The sequence below is a fragment of the Styela clava genome, chromosome 2 (assembly GCF_964204865.1).
Source record: "Styela clava chromosome 2, kaStyClav1.hap1.2, whole genome shotgun sequence".
Lineage (NCBI taxonomy): Eukaryota > Metazoa > Chordata > Ascidiacea > Stolidobranchia > Styelidae > Styela > Styela clava.
Window position 1 is genome coordinate 8914602 of NC_135251.1, and position 17395 is coordinate 8931996.

The 17395-nt window shown below is 34.4% G+C and overlaps 2 protein-coding genes across 2 annotated transcripts; one reads left to right on the forward strand and one right to left on the reverse strand.

The window, feature by feature from the left end:
- Window positions 1-1299: 1299 nt before the first annotated feature.
- Window positions 1300-11417, forward strand: LOC120336948 (6-phosphofructo-2-kinase/fructose-2,6-bisphosphatase 4-like). The gene is made up of 3 exons (XM_039404759.2): window positions 1300-2767; window positions 5447-5696; window positions 7216-11417. The coding sequence occupies exons 1-3, from the start codon at window positions 1525-1527 to the stop codon at window positions 7394-7396; spliced, it is 1674 nt and encodes a 557-aa protein (XP_039260693.1). The 5' UTR covers window positions 1300-1524; the 3' UTR covers window positions 7397-11417.
- Window positions 11418-12473: 1056 nt separating this feature from the next.
- Window positions 12474-17395, reverse strand: LOC120336946 (uncharacterized). Its single transcript, XM_039404755.2, has one exon. The coding sequence runs from the start codon at window positions 15299-15301 to the stop codon at window positions 13262-13264; it is 2040 nt and encodes a 679-aa protein (XP_039260689.2). The 5' UTR covers window positions 15302-17395; the 3' UTR covers window positions 12474-13261.

A 17395-nucleotide genomic window follows, 5' to 3' on the forward strand; every position in this document is an offset into this window, starting at 1 on the left:
TCTCTATCTATATTCTGCGATATAGAATCTAATATTCAAGTATTCAGAAACGTAGAATTTATATTGTTGAATAAATTGAATGGATTTCCCTACTTCTGTGAATTTAGTGTATTGCATTGACAAAAATATTTGTCGGCCCATTTCAGCACAGATTGGGTCATAACTGGCCCGCCATCAAAACAGTTTGATGACCCCTGACCTAGATCAATCAACACATATTGGCTTATTACAGTGTGATATATTATTACATACAGTGCACAATTGACCAGTAAATGAACCAAACAACACAAATAAATAAAGTCCAATCTCGGCGATCTTATGACATGTGTGCCTGGTATGACATTCGGTTATATTAGGGACAGATTTTTTTAGGAATTTATTTTCTTGCAGAATTTGCTGCTGGGAATTGGTGGCCGTTCCTTAGTGACCTAATTCGCAAGACGAACGAAAACAGGCCCATCTCAATTCGTTCGTGGACAATAGTAGGCGAGGGCGATCTCAAAAACTGGACTGGTCCACAGGACGTTTCTCCGACCCTTGACCCCAGAAAAATTCTTCCTATACTTTACTATTGCAAAAAAATTATACTTACAGTATTTCGTGATTGTTTTAATGTGTTGGCGCTTATGAGCTGGTTTACGTGTTTGAAAACCCTCATTTTTATTAAAATTAATCAACCAGGTTCCGCTTACAGGCACTGATAGTTTAGATTAGTCTATCGCATCATTTGCGAGACTCATTTTTGATTACAGCAACTAAATTAATGCTCCTTTGAAGCCATACGGTACCGTACTTCTGGTTGGCGTATATCAATCCTAACTCTTACCTGCAGACCTGACTGCGTCATTCATCAATTATGTTATTGCGATGTGACAGTGACATAATAAGGCGCTTCGACCTATACGAACTGTCATTCAAGACGTGCAGACGATTACTCGAATTCGAGCAAGCTATTTCTCTTGTTTTTTTATCGCAACAATCCCGATATGAGAAAAATTGCTGCCGCTAGTGAGTTCTTTTTTGTCGGCATATATCTGTATATGCCATTTCGGGCGATCGAAATATACTTTGGCAAGCTCTATGACGTCCTAGTGACGTACCTTTTTGATGGCAAAGTCAGGTGGTGGTTAGAATTGACATATGCAAAATTCCATTTGCTACCCCTGTACCCCCATTAGAAGTACTGAAGTACGGTATTTTAGGTAAAAAACTACACTAGACCCGAATATTTTTTTACAAAAATTGTAATGAACAATGTCTAATGCTATTTTTACAAAACCTGAAAGCCCCACCAGCTAACTTGGGAAACATTTGTGTTTTTGTATTTCAGTGATACTTTGATAGGGATAGGCTAGCTGTAACACAGCTATGTGGCTGCATCTAGCTCTTCCAGTGAAAAGAGAAATACATAATAGTACTTCAGCACTTGCTGACTTTGGAGTACAGGAGTAGGGTGTTCAGAATACTATTATAATCTGGTGTTGTGTCAATCTTCCTTTTGAAATCCACAAAGTATCTCACAAAATGTCAAAGTTAGAAAGAAAATGCAATCCCAACTTGACAAATTCACCAACTTTAATCGTGATGGTTGGATTGCCTGCCCGAGGGAAAACCTACATAAGTAGAAAATTAGCAAGATATTTGAACTGGATCGGTCTTCAAACTAAAGTTTTTAATCTTGGCGAATATCGTCGCAGATCTATCGCCGTGTTCAAATCTCATGATTTTTTTCATCCTGGTAATGAAGATGCACAAAAGCAACGACGAGAATGTGTTTACAAAGCCTTCAAAGATGTAAAAATTTGGATCGAAAATGGAGGTGATATTGCTGTGTTTGATGCGACGAATTCAACCCGCGAAAGAAGAAGTTTAATCATCAACTTCTGCAAAAATGAAGGCTTCAAGTTGTTTTTTATTGAAATTATATGCGATAGTGCTGAGATGGTAGAACGCAACATCACTGAAGTAAAAATAAATGGGCCGGATTACAAAGGAGTAGATCCTGATAAGGCAAGGAAAGATTTCACCACAAGAATTGAGAATTACAAAAAAGCTTATCAAAAACTTGATCTGGTTCATGACAAGCATTTATCATTTATTCAAGTTTTCGACGTCGGACAGAGGTTTATAGTCAACAAGGTTCTTGACCATACTCAAGGTCGAATTATTTATTACATAATGAATACTCACCTGACTCCAAGGTCAATTTACATATGTCGACACGGAGAAAGTGAAATGAACCTAACAGGTCAGATAGGTGGCGATGCACACCTATCAGAGAACGGAAAAGAATTTGCCAAAAATTTAAGTAAATTCATTGAAGATCAGAAAATAAAGGGACTGAAAGTATGGACAAGTCAATTAAAACGTACAATCGAAACGGCCGAGCATTTATCTGTCGATATTGAACACTGGAAAGCTCTTAATGAAATTTTCGCTGGAATTTGTGAAGAAATGACCTACAAAGAAATCCAAGAAAATTATCCTGATGAATTTGCTCTGAGAGACCAAGATAAATTTTTCTACCGCTATCCGATGGGAGAGTCATATTACGACCTTGTACAACGACTTGAACCAGTGATAATGGAATTAGAAAGATCAGAAAACGTTCTTGTCATCTGTCATCAAGCAGTCATGAGATGTTTACTTGCTTATTTCCTCGACAAAAACTACGATGAGCTACCATATATCAAATGCAAGCTTCATACTGTTCTGAAACTTACTCCGATTGCGTATGGTTGTGATGTGGAGTCTTTTGATCTTGGAAGTAAGGAAGCAATGTTTGTTCTTTCATTTATTTGTCCAAATATTATCAACTACTTTGGTGAAAGTTCTGACTTTTACGTTCACCAAACCAAAGTACCATATGTGTCCTCTAACCTTAGTATTAATAAAAGCATGAATAATCTGTTTGAATGATTTGAATAATCTCTCTTAGTCTCTATTAAGTAAAACAACTATCACTTCATCCATTTCTAAAATTTCTTAAAATTACAAATCAGTAATGAGTTTGAGTTGTTTATCTTCGTTTATCTTATTTTCAAGTTTAAACCCTTTGAATATTATTTGATTTTATTTGATCTCCTGGGACCTATCTATTATTTATAGAATAAATAAATAATATTTATCACCTATGTCATCGCCAGGGATGGCCATTTCCGAATACTAAACTATTCCGAATACATTCTAAAATAATGTTTTCGAATCTGGAATTCCGAATACATTCTAAAATCGAAAATAACACATTTTTGTTTAAGTTCATTAAAACCCAGTAAGTTAGGAAATAAGCTTCAATAGAAATATCAGAATAAAGCCACAAACCAACAGTATATGTACACAATGTAATTGATAGTTTATAGCTACCAATAAAAAATAATAGCAACTTGTGACACAGTCAGTTTATTAAAATTATTCACTTTGTACAAATGACCATATGAAAAGATATCCAAGGAGTTGTCTGACGCTTTCTATCATTGGTACCATGATATTACGATAATAGTCAAGTCTATTGACAAAAATACTACTTGTATTCAGATAATTGTGTATATTTTCTGTGAGTAATCAAATTTATTGGCAATACAGGCAACTGAAACAAGCAACAACAATCGAAAATCCATTATGCCTTTAAAAATTCTAATATTTAAGCTTAGAATATTCTACTACCTACCAGTATATTTGTATATTAATTTATGTGAACCATATTGTTATTATGTGTAACATATTGTTGTGTTTGAAATTAGAAATAAATTAGTAGAGGATAGATGACCACCACTGCCAGCCGCGCAGCCAGGATTTTTTCGAAATCTGAAATTCCCATTGCCGCCTGTAACACCCACCGCGATTCCGCGCTCGTTAAAAGAGCCGTCTTTTCAGCGTATAATGATCATCCTGTTACATAAAATATTCAATCCATGACGACTACGAGATTCTAAAATATCTTTATATATTAATTTAATGTGTCAAACGTAACTCGCGGTTGCTTCTTCTTACGTCAAAAAAAAAAAACATTATTATTCGGTCCACACCGATCTGTGACCTGAAAGTAAGAGATAAACTGCCTGATGTATTTAATTTTAATATGTATTTTGCAATCTTGCCAACTCGGTATCGCCGTTAGAAAAATCTCAAATAATGATATAAAATCCTGTTAAGTGTAGTGTATAATTCATTTCATACAATGAATATACATATAAAGTTTAGCAGTAAATTAAAAATACATATTCATCGCCGCGATTATGCCACCTGTTAAAAGAGTCGACTTTTACAACAAATGATATAACAACGAATATATATTTTTCTGTTGTGCAAAGTGATGAATTCGTGAACGATACGGGCATATTCAAAATGTCTTGCTTTATTAATTTAATTGTCTTCAATTTAACCTGCGGTTGCGTCGACAAAATAAAATCCACACCACTCTTATATACCATTGCAATCCGCGATCATAAGAATAAAAACGTGTGGTAAACTGCCCGATTAAATATTGTTCAGATCCGTATTTTGCGAATTCGGCAAATATTTAGATGTACTTGTTAACAGTGACTCCGCTCAATCGAAATGCTGCCACTCTGATTATTTTTAGATAAAACCGATGGAAAAATCCATAAATCTGCTGTAACATCTCAGAGTAAAATTTATTTCATCACAATAAAATTGATTGAATATACTTTAGATTAATTATATTATATACATCCTCACAACCCGGGAAAAAGTCGCGTTTCAAACCTTGTATAATGTTAACACGAAAATATTCGACGGCAATTTAAAGTAATGAATAACCAGGCAAATCCCGCCCTCAATTCGTGACGATATGTTTCTAAACGCCCGACCAAACATAATGTGTATGGGAGGCCCACGAAATTTTGCGATTTTCACTGTCTAGAAAAGCGTTTTATAAATTTTCGCGGGCCTCAATAAAACTTATATTGTTTGCGGTTTGATTTTCAGTATTTTAATTGCCGCTTTTCAATCATAAAGTTGCGTTGTCTTTAGAAACTCGCCGCCGATGAACGTATTTACCAGATTCACAATTCCGTGCGCGTACAAAAATAAAATAATTGTCATCGTTATCGTGGAACAAATTTGTGGAAAATTTTCGTTTTAGAGAAAATAACACAAACGTAAAGGCGTTTACGGCCTAAATAACACGTTACGCCGATGAATGATGAAAACAATCACACGCAAGTTTCTATCGAGAATGTTTTCATTCAACAGAAACGTCTTGGAAGCGGCGTCGAAAATGTGTGACGTCACACAAATATCCGATATTCTTATGAACGCTAATTCCGATATTCGAATGACGAGATATTCGAATACATTCGAATACTTTATTCGAATTGGCCATCCCTGGTCATCGCAATCTGGAAACAACTACAACAAAGTGAGACTGCAGTGGGGCAGTTGTATGCGGCAATGATAGGTTAACTTGTTACATTTTTATTTGAAGGCAACATGGCAGTTGACACGCATCGGGCAAAACCAGAAACTACTTCTACTGATCGTACAGAAGATGAAGCATTACGAACCGTCCCATCCTTCCCGAAACAGAATGAACGTTTTGTCAATGGTGTCTCTGATGACTCTGGACAGGAAATATTGAAAGAAGTCAGTTTTCCTGGCTCAAACACTAAATTCCTTATCCCTTATCGACCACCAAGGTTGAGAAAACGACATAATTCTGAATCTGGATTGCCAGGGTGAGAATGCTTTTCATTGTTCTTCTTCAGTTATATTTTGATTAATGTTCTGTTGTTCACTTATTATTAAATATACATAGACTGAGAGAAAATGAGAGACGCATTTTTCTTATTCAATGTATACGTTGCCATTTCAAATATTAGTGGGCTTGGCAATTTTCTTGAATATGGTTTCTTGAATAGTGGAATAGCTTATATAATTTGTCAAATATATTTGTGATATATTGACTGTATCAGCGCTACGTTTTAATAAGGTTTGAAACAATAGCATTTTTGTAAATTTGGGCGTGAGGCACTGTCTAAAATCAAAACGGAAACAGTTACATCTTTGACACCCAGAGTCATAGGTGGCCCCTTGCCCAGAATAATAGAAGATCAAAAATGTTCATTTTATAAATATATGACATGAGCCACTTGGTCCTACTATGACAATATACAAGGGTGGTCGCTAGAAAAACAGAAAAGTTGTCAATCATCTATTATTTTTACAAAGAATAACTTTTACAAAGTTTTTCAGATACATATGTTATATTGCACTCATAGATGCAGAGCAGTGTCTTATTAACCAAGAAGTTCAAGCTTGTGTAGCATTTTGACCTTCAATCTATTCTGACCTTCAAAATTTCTGCTTTTCTCGCGACCACCCTGTAGGCCAGGGCTACTCAACTATTGTTACCGAAGATCCGCATACGAAACTTCAAAATTATTTGGGTCCGGAAATTATATTTCGGCATCCTTAAAAGCGCTCTACCTCGCCCGGCTAATGATTATTAGCTAAACAAAATTGCTTATTATGATGTTATAGTTCTTTTCATATATATTCAAAACTATAAAAATCATTTTATAAAAGGAAACTTCAAAAGTGGGGATAATGATCCAAAATAAAAAAATCAGATGCGGTCCAAATCAAGTACTCGAAAGGTCCGGATTCGGACCGCGATCCGCCAGTTGAGTAGCCCTGCTGTAGGCTATGTAATGAATAAACAAACAAATAAAATTTCAGGAAATTACTAAGTAGCTTTATGAGTGTTAAAAGGTCATCAAAGCCAGCTGTGCCAATATTTTTTACAAGAAAAATAGTGCAGTTATATCAGAACGGAAAAATGGATCAATAATGTAGCAAATTAGTTGAATATCAAAAGTATCCTCTTGAGAACTCTCAGAGTGGGCTGTGTCATTGATTCAGATGTTTATTCTTCGAATTTAATGATTTTGTCACAAGGGAGAGCTTCCATTAGTTTTTGTAATAAAACCTAGTTAAAGCCCAAAAAAAATTATCTGGAGATTGACATTTCGCATAATTGCAATCATTTCTGTGCGGGAAAAGCCAGATATTTGCAAATAAACTGTTTTTTATTCACGGTTTCATTTTGAGTTTTGAACCTCTCGCCCAGTAACCAAGTTCATTATCTATACGTGGCCCACTCAGGAAAGTAATTGCCAGGTATAATGTATTCAGTATTGTAGGTATATTCAGATTTAGTCATCCCTGCTAATAATCTCAAATATTTTTCCGCAGTTGTCTACCTCATCACCACCTTATGAAACGGGCAGGAAGTTTCAGTCATGGGCATGAAAATACTCCATTATTAGGTGAAGAAGGAAGACTTCGTTCGCTAAGCGAAGTTGCGGAAACTCCAGAACAAGAAAAAGATTTTGAAGATCTGCCTGAATTGGAAGAAAGAATGAAGTCAATGTGAACTGGTTGCAAACAATTTTGTTGGAACACTGTTGGATTAATTGCAAATCATAGAATTCAGTATTGATTTGAATCTGAACTATTTTACAACAAATTGCAATATCTGCCAATTCTGAGTTTCATTCATTGATTTAGCTTATTTTCTGTTACTGGATCGTTACTGAATATTTGATTTGAAATGTAGCATTCTTTGTTATTCCCTACAAGGTTTTCTGAACATGGCAAATCAGGGAGGTCAATAACTAATGAATTCGAAATTGATAGGATTTGATTAAGTAAATTCTTGACTTAAGAAATTTTCATCAGAAAATTTGCCATTTTAGAATCGCATGGTCGGGTGAAAATAGACTTCGTTCAACTTGTTAATTTTAAAAAAGGGAAAATCAGAAAAGAGTCTTCATCTCAACTTTCGATTATATGCATACATTGTATACTAATGTTCATCGGCATAAAGGCAGGGTCAAAATGAATTTTTATGAATTTACAATGAAGAATGCCCATTGTATGTTGCACATAAAATATCTTAGAATATTTTTTGATAATTCATATTCGAAAGTATTGTTTCACACTCAGAAATATTTCATCATGATAATTTATTCCAATATTTTTAATTGAAACCAGGGGCCATCCTATATTTTATTCATTCTATTGTATCGTTAATTCAGCAATCATCAATTCTGATATTGTTGTGAGGTTTTAGATTGTTGCTTACTGTTCTCTTTATGATAATATTTTTATCAATATTTTGTTGTAATTAATTTCCGCTTTGTCCAACAAGTTCGATTTTATTGACTTAAAAGCAGTGGTGAGCTGTAGCCGGAATGCACCGGAGCAGCGTTCCGTTTGTTAGACATTTTATTGCATTTGCGTTTCTGTTTTCAAAAGAAAATTATGGTGAAAAACGTCTTATTTCTCTGGTAAACCTAGGTATCACTTAATGTTTTGTTACATCATAATTCCTAATTCTTTTTACATCACATCACGCAAATAATTAGTACAGCAGTAACGCGGGTGACCGTACATTTGAACCCACGTACATTTATACCCATGTGTATATCCGCGGGTTCAATCTATATGCGGGTGCTAAAACTCATGAGTTAGGGTTAGTATGGGTTCAAATATCCGCAAAACAAAAAATTTTCATAAGTGCAATAGTATGCAGGTGCTTTTGTCGTGGGTTCAAATGTACGGGAACAGTAGCGCGTAATAGATGTTTCTCCGACCTTTGACCCAATGGAAATTAATCCCATACCTTTCTAATAATAACATTTGTATCGAATTGCTATGAATATTCTTGTAGTTTTACATAGACATAGTTCAGAAAATTTCTTCATATTTCATTGTTCTTTGGCTCTATCTTAGATCAGACAAAACTTTCTGTAAACGTCCGCGTCGTGTTGTAAATATATTACATTTTTTGCAAATAAGTGCGTTCCGGTTGTTACAATTTCTCCAGCTCATCACTGCTTATAAGATATTCTCACATATACTTTAATCATTAAATTCTACTACATCATATTACTACAAATCAGCACGTTATCGTTTATCAATTTTTAAATTTAGCTCTTGTGTTGATTATGCTCCAAATATATATTTTAAGGTGTATGACTATTTTTTGTAACATTGTAAAATTTGATTCCGTTTTTTATAATTTGTCTATTCCATTTCTTGTTTTAAATCTAAAAGTTCACGATTTAACTAAGTCAATTTAAATATTTTGACGCTATGGAATTGTGGTCCATTTGTTAATTGTTACAAGTGAATCCATCGGTTTGCAAAGTCACAAACTTGATAGAAATACAAGAGTTTTAAGACAAAGCACCAAATAAAAAAATTTCGGAACAAAACATATTTGAAAACATTCCTATAAATCGATGCTTCTTCAAGTTGTTATTCAATCATAGTTTGGAGCAATATTCACCACAATAAAAAATAATATGAATTTGAAATTTCTCAAGACAGCTTTTTCAAGTTTTGCCCTTTTTGGTTATCGATTTCAATGAGTTTCTTCTGCCTCATATCGAATGATGCTTATCAATAGTATTTTTTGATAATAAATCTAATTATAAATAAAACATTTCAGCATTTGTAACGTTACCTTTAATTATGTCCCTTTTATCTACTGTATACTAATGTTCCACTTCCAATGTTCAAATCGATTGGTAATATAGTATTCACTGGTTTTTGTCTTATTTATATATTCTAGTGTTTAATTGATTTAGCAAATATTTTATGTGTAATTGCTTTTTTGTCCCGTCTGATTTGAATAAAATTTTAGAGTGTCGTGGGTCTTGGTCATTGGAAGGGCAGCACATTTTCTGTTACAGTATTTTATTTTTCAAATTTTGTATTTTTGTGACGATTTCATTCCTAATTATCAAATTGTTTTATTTGTCCATGCCATTGTGATGTTGCCCATTTGGTACTATTTTGGGCGCTTCCGTAGTATGTGAACCAAGATGGCGGACACCTCAACAGTATGTCTACCAGGTTAGGGTTAGGCCTTATTATTAGTCCGATTTTCCTCATTTTAGTTATATTAAGAGTTCGGGGTCTAGTCAAGTGACTCCCATGTAGTATTTGTACCTGAAATCATGGCCTAACCCTAACCTGATACACATACTAGGTTCTGGTGTCCGCCAGCTTGGTTCACACACTACGATAGTACCCTCTTATGCCTCATGTCTTGTACCTCGTTTACAGTTATGGCAACTTCCCCTAAAGTTCCGTCCTCCGTGTTTGTCTTTTGTATAGACGCTTTTTGTACCATGAAGAAGTTCAAAATAAATTAAATTTGGAATGAGAACTTGTAAACAGTCATTTCACACTCTATTGAATTAAATTAATTGTATCTTTTAAATGAGTGTATCACTTAATTTTAACTGCAATTCAGTATTTTCTGTGCAATCAGGAGGACCATATCTCTCAACATTTTACTGTCATACTCATAACTTCTAAAAGTTATGCAATAATCATATTCGGTGCTATTTGTGATTTAACGTCAACATTTTTATTAATTTTTTAGCAAAGTGGTGTTAAGTTCGACCAGAACAATAACGTATATTCTCGCTGTTGCAGTTTTTAACTTTGCTGAATGCAATATTTACTATGGTATATATTTCCATTTCACTAACTTTTTATTCTAAAGCTTCTTGATGATGAATAGTCTAATATTTAATTTGCTCTATGTACATAGCAATTAATTTTCTCGAGTATAATATTTCTCATTTTAAATTCATAGTTAGAAGGCAGCTTGGGATGCAGAGATTTCTTGGCAATTTAATTTCTAGACTAGAGCCATACAACTGTTTATCTCAATGCGTCAAATTTAGGTGATGCTGAGGGCTGGACCACCAAGCAACTTGTTAGTTTTTCACAACTCAAAGCTGACTTTGCAAATGCTTTCATGTCGTCCTGCACAAAGTTATTATTTGAGTAACATGCTTGCTCAATGTGGTATGTGCTTTAAAGCAATCTTAAAAACGATGATGGTGCCATAATAAGAAAAAGCATTAAAAAATAATGAATACGAAGGCTGTTGCAGGCCATGTAATTGTGTTCCGCGGAATGTATAGTTGCATGTCTCTGTTCTAGATGGAAGGCTTTTATTGCAGGATCGTCCGTTTCATAGATTGTTCACTCACGTACCTATTTCCATGACCGAGATAACTTGAATCAATTCAAGTCTTGTCAATTTATCAGTTTTCTGACAACTCTGTTGCAAATATACCTGATATATATAGCTCTTACTGGTGTCAGTGCTAATGTTGGTTCACAACAGTTTTGCTTCTGTTAATTCCTCAATGATGCAATTCAAAGTTCATTTACTCGTTACTTCTACATTAGTTCCATATTTTAGCTTAATAACCCCCATCTTTATTTGTCATTTTATGGTTTTTCTCTTTTGGTTTATTAGTTTATCGAGCACTTTAAAAATTGACTTCATTGTCATTTCTAACTAGCTCTGTCTGTTCTTGGAAGTTCCAACTTATCTATATAAATAAATACTAATTATTTTGTAATTGTGACTGTTGTGAGTTGATATGATTGAGGGGGCCGCACTACTTTTGGCTTGAATACCATGTGTGTGTGCACAGCTTATTTGAAATATAGTGTTTTTAGGGAAATTGGATTTGGTGAAATCCTTTGGGGTATATTATTCATGATATAATAATAAAGTTCATGCAGTTAATACATCGTGCTGAGCTTCTGCAAAACGCTTGCCAATGGAACCTCTCAATTACCTTGCATGGGTTCCAGTATGAGTGGGCATAGTTACTGGACTTCACACCACAGGGGAGTGGTTCACACTGCTGTTCAGATATGGTTTCCTCCGCCTTCAAGTCCATACATCTAAAACAAATCCCATACCTGACATGGACTGGTAACTGTACAAAGGCCGTTTTCACAGGTCTGCTCTACCATGGAATAAATAAAATATCATACTGACCTCTTGAGATGATTGGCAAATTGTTCGGCACTCCTGTGATATGTGTACCAGGTTAGGCCATAATTTTATTTCGATTCTCCTTATTTTAGTTCTATTACGAGTTCGGAACAGTCTGTGTTAGCCAAGTGAATATACCCCCCGCCCATAGGTTTCAGTCCCTTTACACAACTTGATGTAAAGTAGGCAACTTGATGTAAAGTAGGCAAACAAAATTAGTTACTTCCATAGTGCCAATTGTTCTAAGCTCTAACTACAGCACACTAGTTTACCCTGCCATGATGATACAAGCTCCGATCTCGCAAGGATGATAAACACAGAAAACTGTTTCGCAGGCAGTTTCCAGGTATTATTCGATCCAATTCTATCCCTTCCCCCTATATACCTTAAGTTGAAACAATTCGCACCCAAGCTCATCGAAATGTCGGTTCTGCAACCAAGAAAGAGGTTGTTCATTGAGCTGCCTTTCAGTTTTCCATTTCACAGCATAAATATCAAAAATTCTATCATAAGACACACACCATATAGAGAGGTTGTTCATTGAGCTGCCTTTCAGTTTTCCATTTCACAGCATAAATATCAAAGATTCTATCATAAGACACACACCATATAGAGCAAAAGAAACACGATTTGTACATTTTTTATATATTTACTCCGAATTTGAGTACAACTCAGGGCTCTGAGGCAAAAGACCGATGTTAAAAACCTGACAGAATGTTGAGTCACCCCATTAATTTTTCACTCTGCAGAGCACATATGAAAAATCCCAACAAAATACACACCAGAGATGGCACAAATATAAATTTGAACAATTTTTGATATTTGTTTCACAAATTTTAAATAGAAATCATGGCTGTGATATGTGGAACACAAGATTGGGGGAAAACTTTCAAAGAAAAATAGGTGATTGATTATGACCTCTTGTAAGATGATGTTTTACAATGTAATTACAGTAGTTCCACAAATAATAGATATATTCCATTGATACCATACAATTTTGTAAGATATAATTATCAACTAAGAACTGGTAGATCAGACAATAAACTCAAATTGAAAAAACATGATATTAATTTTGAAGTCAATGCTCAGCAAGAAATGTAGTATTACAAGAAAACAAATTCCCAAATTTCTAAACCCAAGTTAATTAACTCAATAATTCTGACATAAATCATGATCTTGTCCCAAACCAAAAAATAATTTTGGCTATAGCCAAAGTATAAACTATAATTGCTTTACCAGAATTACCAAATTATTTACAAGTTAAAGCACAGGTGTCTATATAGATGCAAATAATAAAGTATTGCTTTTCAGTTTTCACTAATTGCATTTACTTTCAATACAGCATGTCATTGAACAGCCCCATCCCAGAGTCCTGAAAATATTGAACATTGGATTGAAGCTAAAACCGAGATTTCAAAACTATCTCGTAAAATTCTTTCCACCTTTCCTCCCTGTAGGTTTGAAAATTTTGGATTTATCACCAAATTTTTTATTTCCTTGGTAACCAAATCCTGGTTTGCGTCCCCTTCCAGCTGTCTGTCGTTTGCCGTGCACATCCAAATCAACATATGGTGGCACTTTGAACCCAAATGACGTCGCGACCTTCACAAGATCAAGTTTTTGAACATCGTAAATATTTTTCAAACTATGAGATGCGTATGCTCGAATGTAGGACTTGTATGCCTCTTGTGACGACTTATGTAGAAAGTAATTCTTTTCTATCAATCTTTCAAGTTGTGGTTGAATGTTGGCAATTTTTGACCAAGAAAATTCAAATTCACTCAAAGGTACTCTGGCTTGTCGTAAATATCTTAAAAACCCGAGTTCGTCAGGAAGCAAGGTCAAAAGGGCATGACCTTTGCCATTTACTCCCCGCGCTGTACGTCCAACCCTGTGTATGTACTCTTTGGGGTCATCTGGTGGATCGTATTGTACGATCCAATCAACTTCTGGAATGTCAAGTCCTCGTGCGGCCACGTCAGTACAAAGCAGTGTTCCCTTTTCTTCGTTACAAAATTGAAAGAACGTGGTTGTTCGTTTTGTCTGTTTTTGACGTCCGTGGATTGCCAAACAAGGCAGATCAATATAATTCAATAACTCAAAGTGATATTTCACACTCATGCATGATGAAAAGAACACCATTATCTTTTTATCTCTGTTTCTTTTGAGAAACGTAAACAAAACCAAAAATCTTTTCTCTGATGGGCAAACGACATAGCCCTGTTCCAATCCCTCAACTGTAGCCTGTTCTTTATTGTCATCCACTCCAACATAAAGCGGCATCTTCTTTAATGAAATTCTAGCAAGGTCTTCAATTCTTTTCGTTTGAGTTGCAGAAAAAAGCATAGTTTGTCGTCGTTTTGGCAGAATTCTAACTATTTGTTTCATTTCTTCTTCGAAACCGACCTCCAAAATACGGTCAGCTTCATCAATGACTAAACATTGTAGATTACGGAACATAAAATCACTCGTATTTTGTAAGTGATCGAGCAATCTCCCGGGTGTTGCTACCAGAATATTTACACCATTTCCCAATTTTTTAGCCTCCGACGCCCGGTTACTGCCCCCCATGATCAACCCATAAGTATGATAATGGTGTTTCATTGTATCTTGCATGACGCCATAAATCTGCATCGCTAATTCTCTTGTGGGTGATATAATGATAACTCCTGTTCCATTTCTAGGCATAAATTTCAGTTTATTTATAAGTTCAATTGCTGGGATTAAAAATGCCAGCGTTTTTCCACTCCCAGTTTTAGCCGCGGCAAGCAAATCTCGGCCTTCTAAAAGAGGGGGAATTGATTTATGTTGAATCTCAGTCATATGGGTGAATCCCATTTCAGAAACGCTTTTCAATGTGGCATCACTAACTCCCAGTTTTGCCAAGGACGCAAATGATGAGTCCAGAGCGGTGTTTTTCAAAACCTTTACTTTCATCTCGCTGTCCGGTAAAGTCTCGACAGCAAGATTCATTGAGGCATTCGAATCGACAACTGGAGACTCTCCCTGATCTGCTGCTTCGCCAATTTCAGTAGAATTCTCATCTTTTTCAGATTCTGGCTCCCCGCCAATAGAAATGTTTTCACCACTTTCATTTGAAATTACTTCAGTAGATTCGGTTTCAATCTTATTCAAATTAGATTTCTTAGTTTTCTTAGAGTTATTGTTAGAATCCTTCTGTTTTCTCTTTTTCCCTGACTTTGATATTGTATTTTCAATTTTCTTTGTGGAAGAGTCAGAAACACTTTCCTTATTAACAGAACCTGCAAGCTCTGGTTCTTCTAAATGAACATCCTTTCCATGTAGATTTGAATATTCAGTCTCTGAAGGTTTTGTAGATTCGGTCGCTTGACCTTTTCCTTCTGCTTCGAGAAGCAGTTGACGCTTTTGAAGTAAAGCCAATTTTCTTTGTTTCTGTTTTGCTAGCTTTCTTCGAATTTTTTTCATATGATTATCCATTATTATTATTTATTAAAGATAGCTACAATAACAAGACACAATTTCATATAAGAGTTTGATTGTAACAAATTTTCAACAATTCAGTTCGATCATGAAGAATGAATGAAGAAATGGGTCTACGTTAAACTTGTACTCATTAGGAATCTAGCAGAGATGTCAAAAAAGAATTGAATATTCGAAACATGAGAAATTAGAATTACTAAATAAAGTAAATTAATGATTATTAAAGCTTCATTCAAAATTTGTAATTTGGGCATTTAATAATATCAGATGCTCAGGACCAACAATAGACTTCACTCAACTCTTAGAAGAGCAGAATATAAATTTTTTTTGCATTTCAAATTCATTTTGTATAAATTTACAGTGATTTGTGGAAATTTATCTCTCGCATATGAACTAATTCAGATTGAATTCAATATTTCAAATTCAAAAATATGAATTTAAAAGTGGAAAATATCAAGTGTAGTCAAAATGGGAAATTTGCAAAATTTACGAGGTATTCACTTAACTTGATGACACTAATAATGACTCAAAATACAAATTGTTTCATTGCTCCTCTAGTTCAGTAGTTTCACTTTTCCTAAAGTATTTTCAGACTGTCACATATCAAAATGACAATGAATTGGCTATTAGATTTATTTAGACCATCTCTTGGTGTGGAATTCAGATAACTACTTAAAATAGTTTCAATTCAAAATATGTTTCTGAACACTGGTAAAACAATCATTACTTGAAGAAACAACTATTTTCCCGTATAAATCAAGATCTGTTGAACTGTTAATAATAAGGTATGAAAATGATAACTGTCTCTAAACTCATGATACAAATAAACATTGATGAAATAACAAAACATTCTTAGTCAAATTAAACAAATTTGTAGATGCTAAGAATAAATGTCAATATCGGTCTTTTAATTTAGAAGTGATCAATTGTCATTTGCAAACAATAATCCAATACCCTAAGGCCCAAGCAAATACAAAACATGAACAGATTTCATTATTAGGCTACTGTATAAAGTAGAAAAGAATTTTCAATATAACTGTGGTGGAATATGAGAATGGATATAGAATCTGCATATCATTTACGTATTTAACAACAGATCCCACCATACCTGTGCTGTTAACAGGCAAGAGAACTTGACCATATGGTTGGAGTGTATAAAATATTTCAAATAATTCAATCAAATTACAGGATGAATATGTAAAATCGAAACTCTTATTATATTTGTTGAGGATACCATATTTTACTGACCATAAATTGCGCTTCAAATAGGCCTACTCTTTATCAAAAATTGATCATGCACCTTATACGCCGACACGCCTAAGCCCTAATAAATAGAACAGATAGTGCTCAAAACCAGTAACAGTATGTCTGTATGTATAGATAAAAACCCAATCTATGCAATTTATTGAAAGAGCGCGATATAACCCAGTTCGTAAAATATGATATATGACTCAATACGTTATAATTCATCAATTTTGTGGTTCTATATATGGCTAAAAATTTCTAAAATTATGAAACTACTAAAATGATTATACACACATCTATGAAATGTTTAAAAAAAAATCATGAGAGCGGCAATTCATTCAATGGTCCCTTATCAAATGTTTCTCGAATGAAAAAACAATAAAACAAAATTACAATTTAAACGTATAAATTCATGAACAAATATTTGAATGTGTGAATATGTGTTGACATTTGGAATTGAAGATTTATCAGAAACTGCTTGCATAACTAATGTTCGAATGAAAGGCATGTAAAAAGGTTATGAAAACAGTCTGACAGTGGAACTTCGAACAAAGTTTGTAGATCCATTATCCAGAATTGCTTACAACATTTACACAATCAAACAGCAAAACAGACTGCTGTACTGACACTAGGGTATATCTGTATACAGGTATACCTAGTCTACAGCTACAATTAGTCTAGATCTATGTTAGAAATAGCTTAGCATATGGTTATTATAATCAGTTAGGCTACAAGTGGCGACGTTGAAGTGTTACTGATAACAGAATGATGCAGTACAGCAGTCATAATTTCATAAAGCAGACTACCTAGAACCAATTTCTGCATTTTGATCAGACAGTCAGAAGC

Excerpts from the sequence above, each read along its gene's own strand:
- LOC120336948 (XM_039404759.2), top strand. The coding sequence starts at position 1,525 with ATGTCAAAGTTAGAAAGAAAATGCAATCCCAACTTGACAAATTCACCA. Across the intron at positions 2,768-5,446 it reads GGAGTCTTTTGATCTTGGAA|GCAACATGGCAGTTGACACG; the intron begins GTAAGGAAGCAA and ends TTTTATTTGAAG. Across the intron at positions 5,697-7,215 it reads TCTGAATCTGGATTGCCAGG|TTGTCTACCTCATCACCACC; the intron begins GTGAGAATGCTT and ends ATTTTTCCGCAG.
- LOC120336946 (XM_039404755.2), bottom strand. The coding sequence starts at position 15,301 with ATGGATAATCATATGAAAAAAATTCGAAGAAAGCTAGCAAAACAGAAA.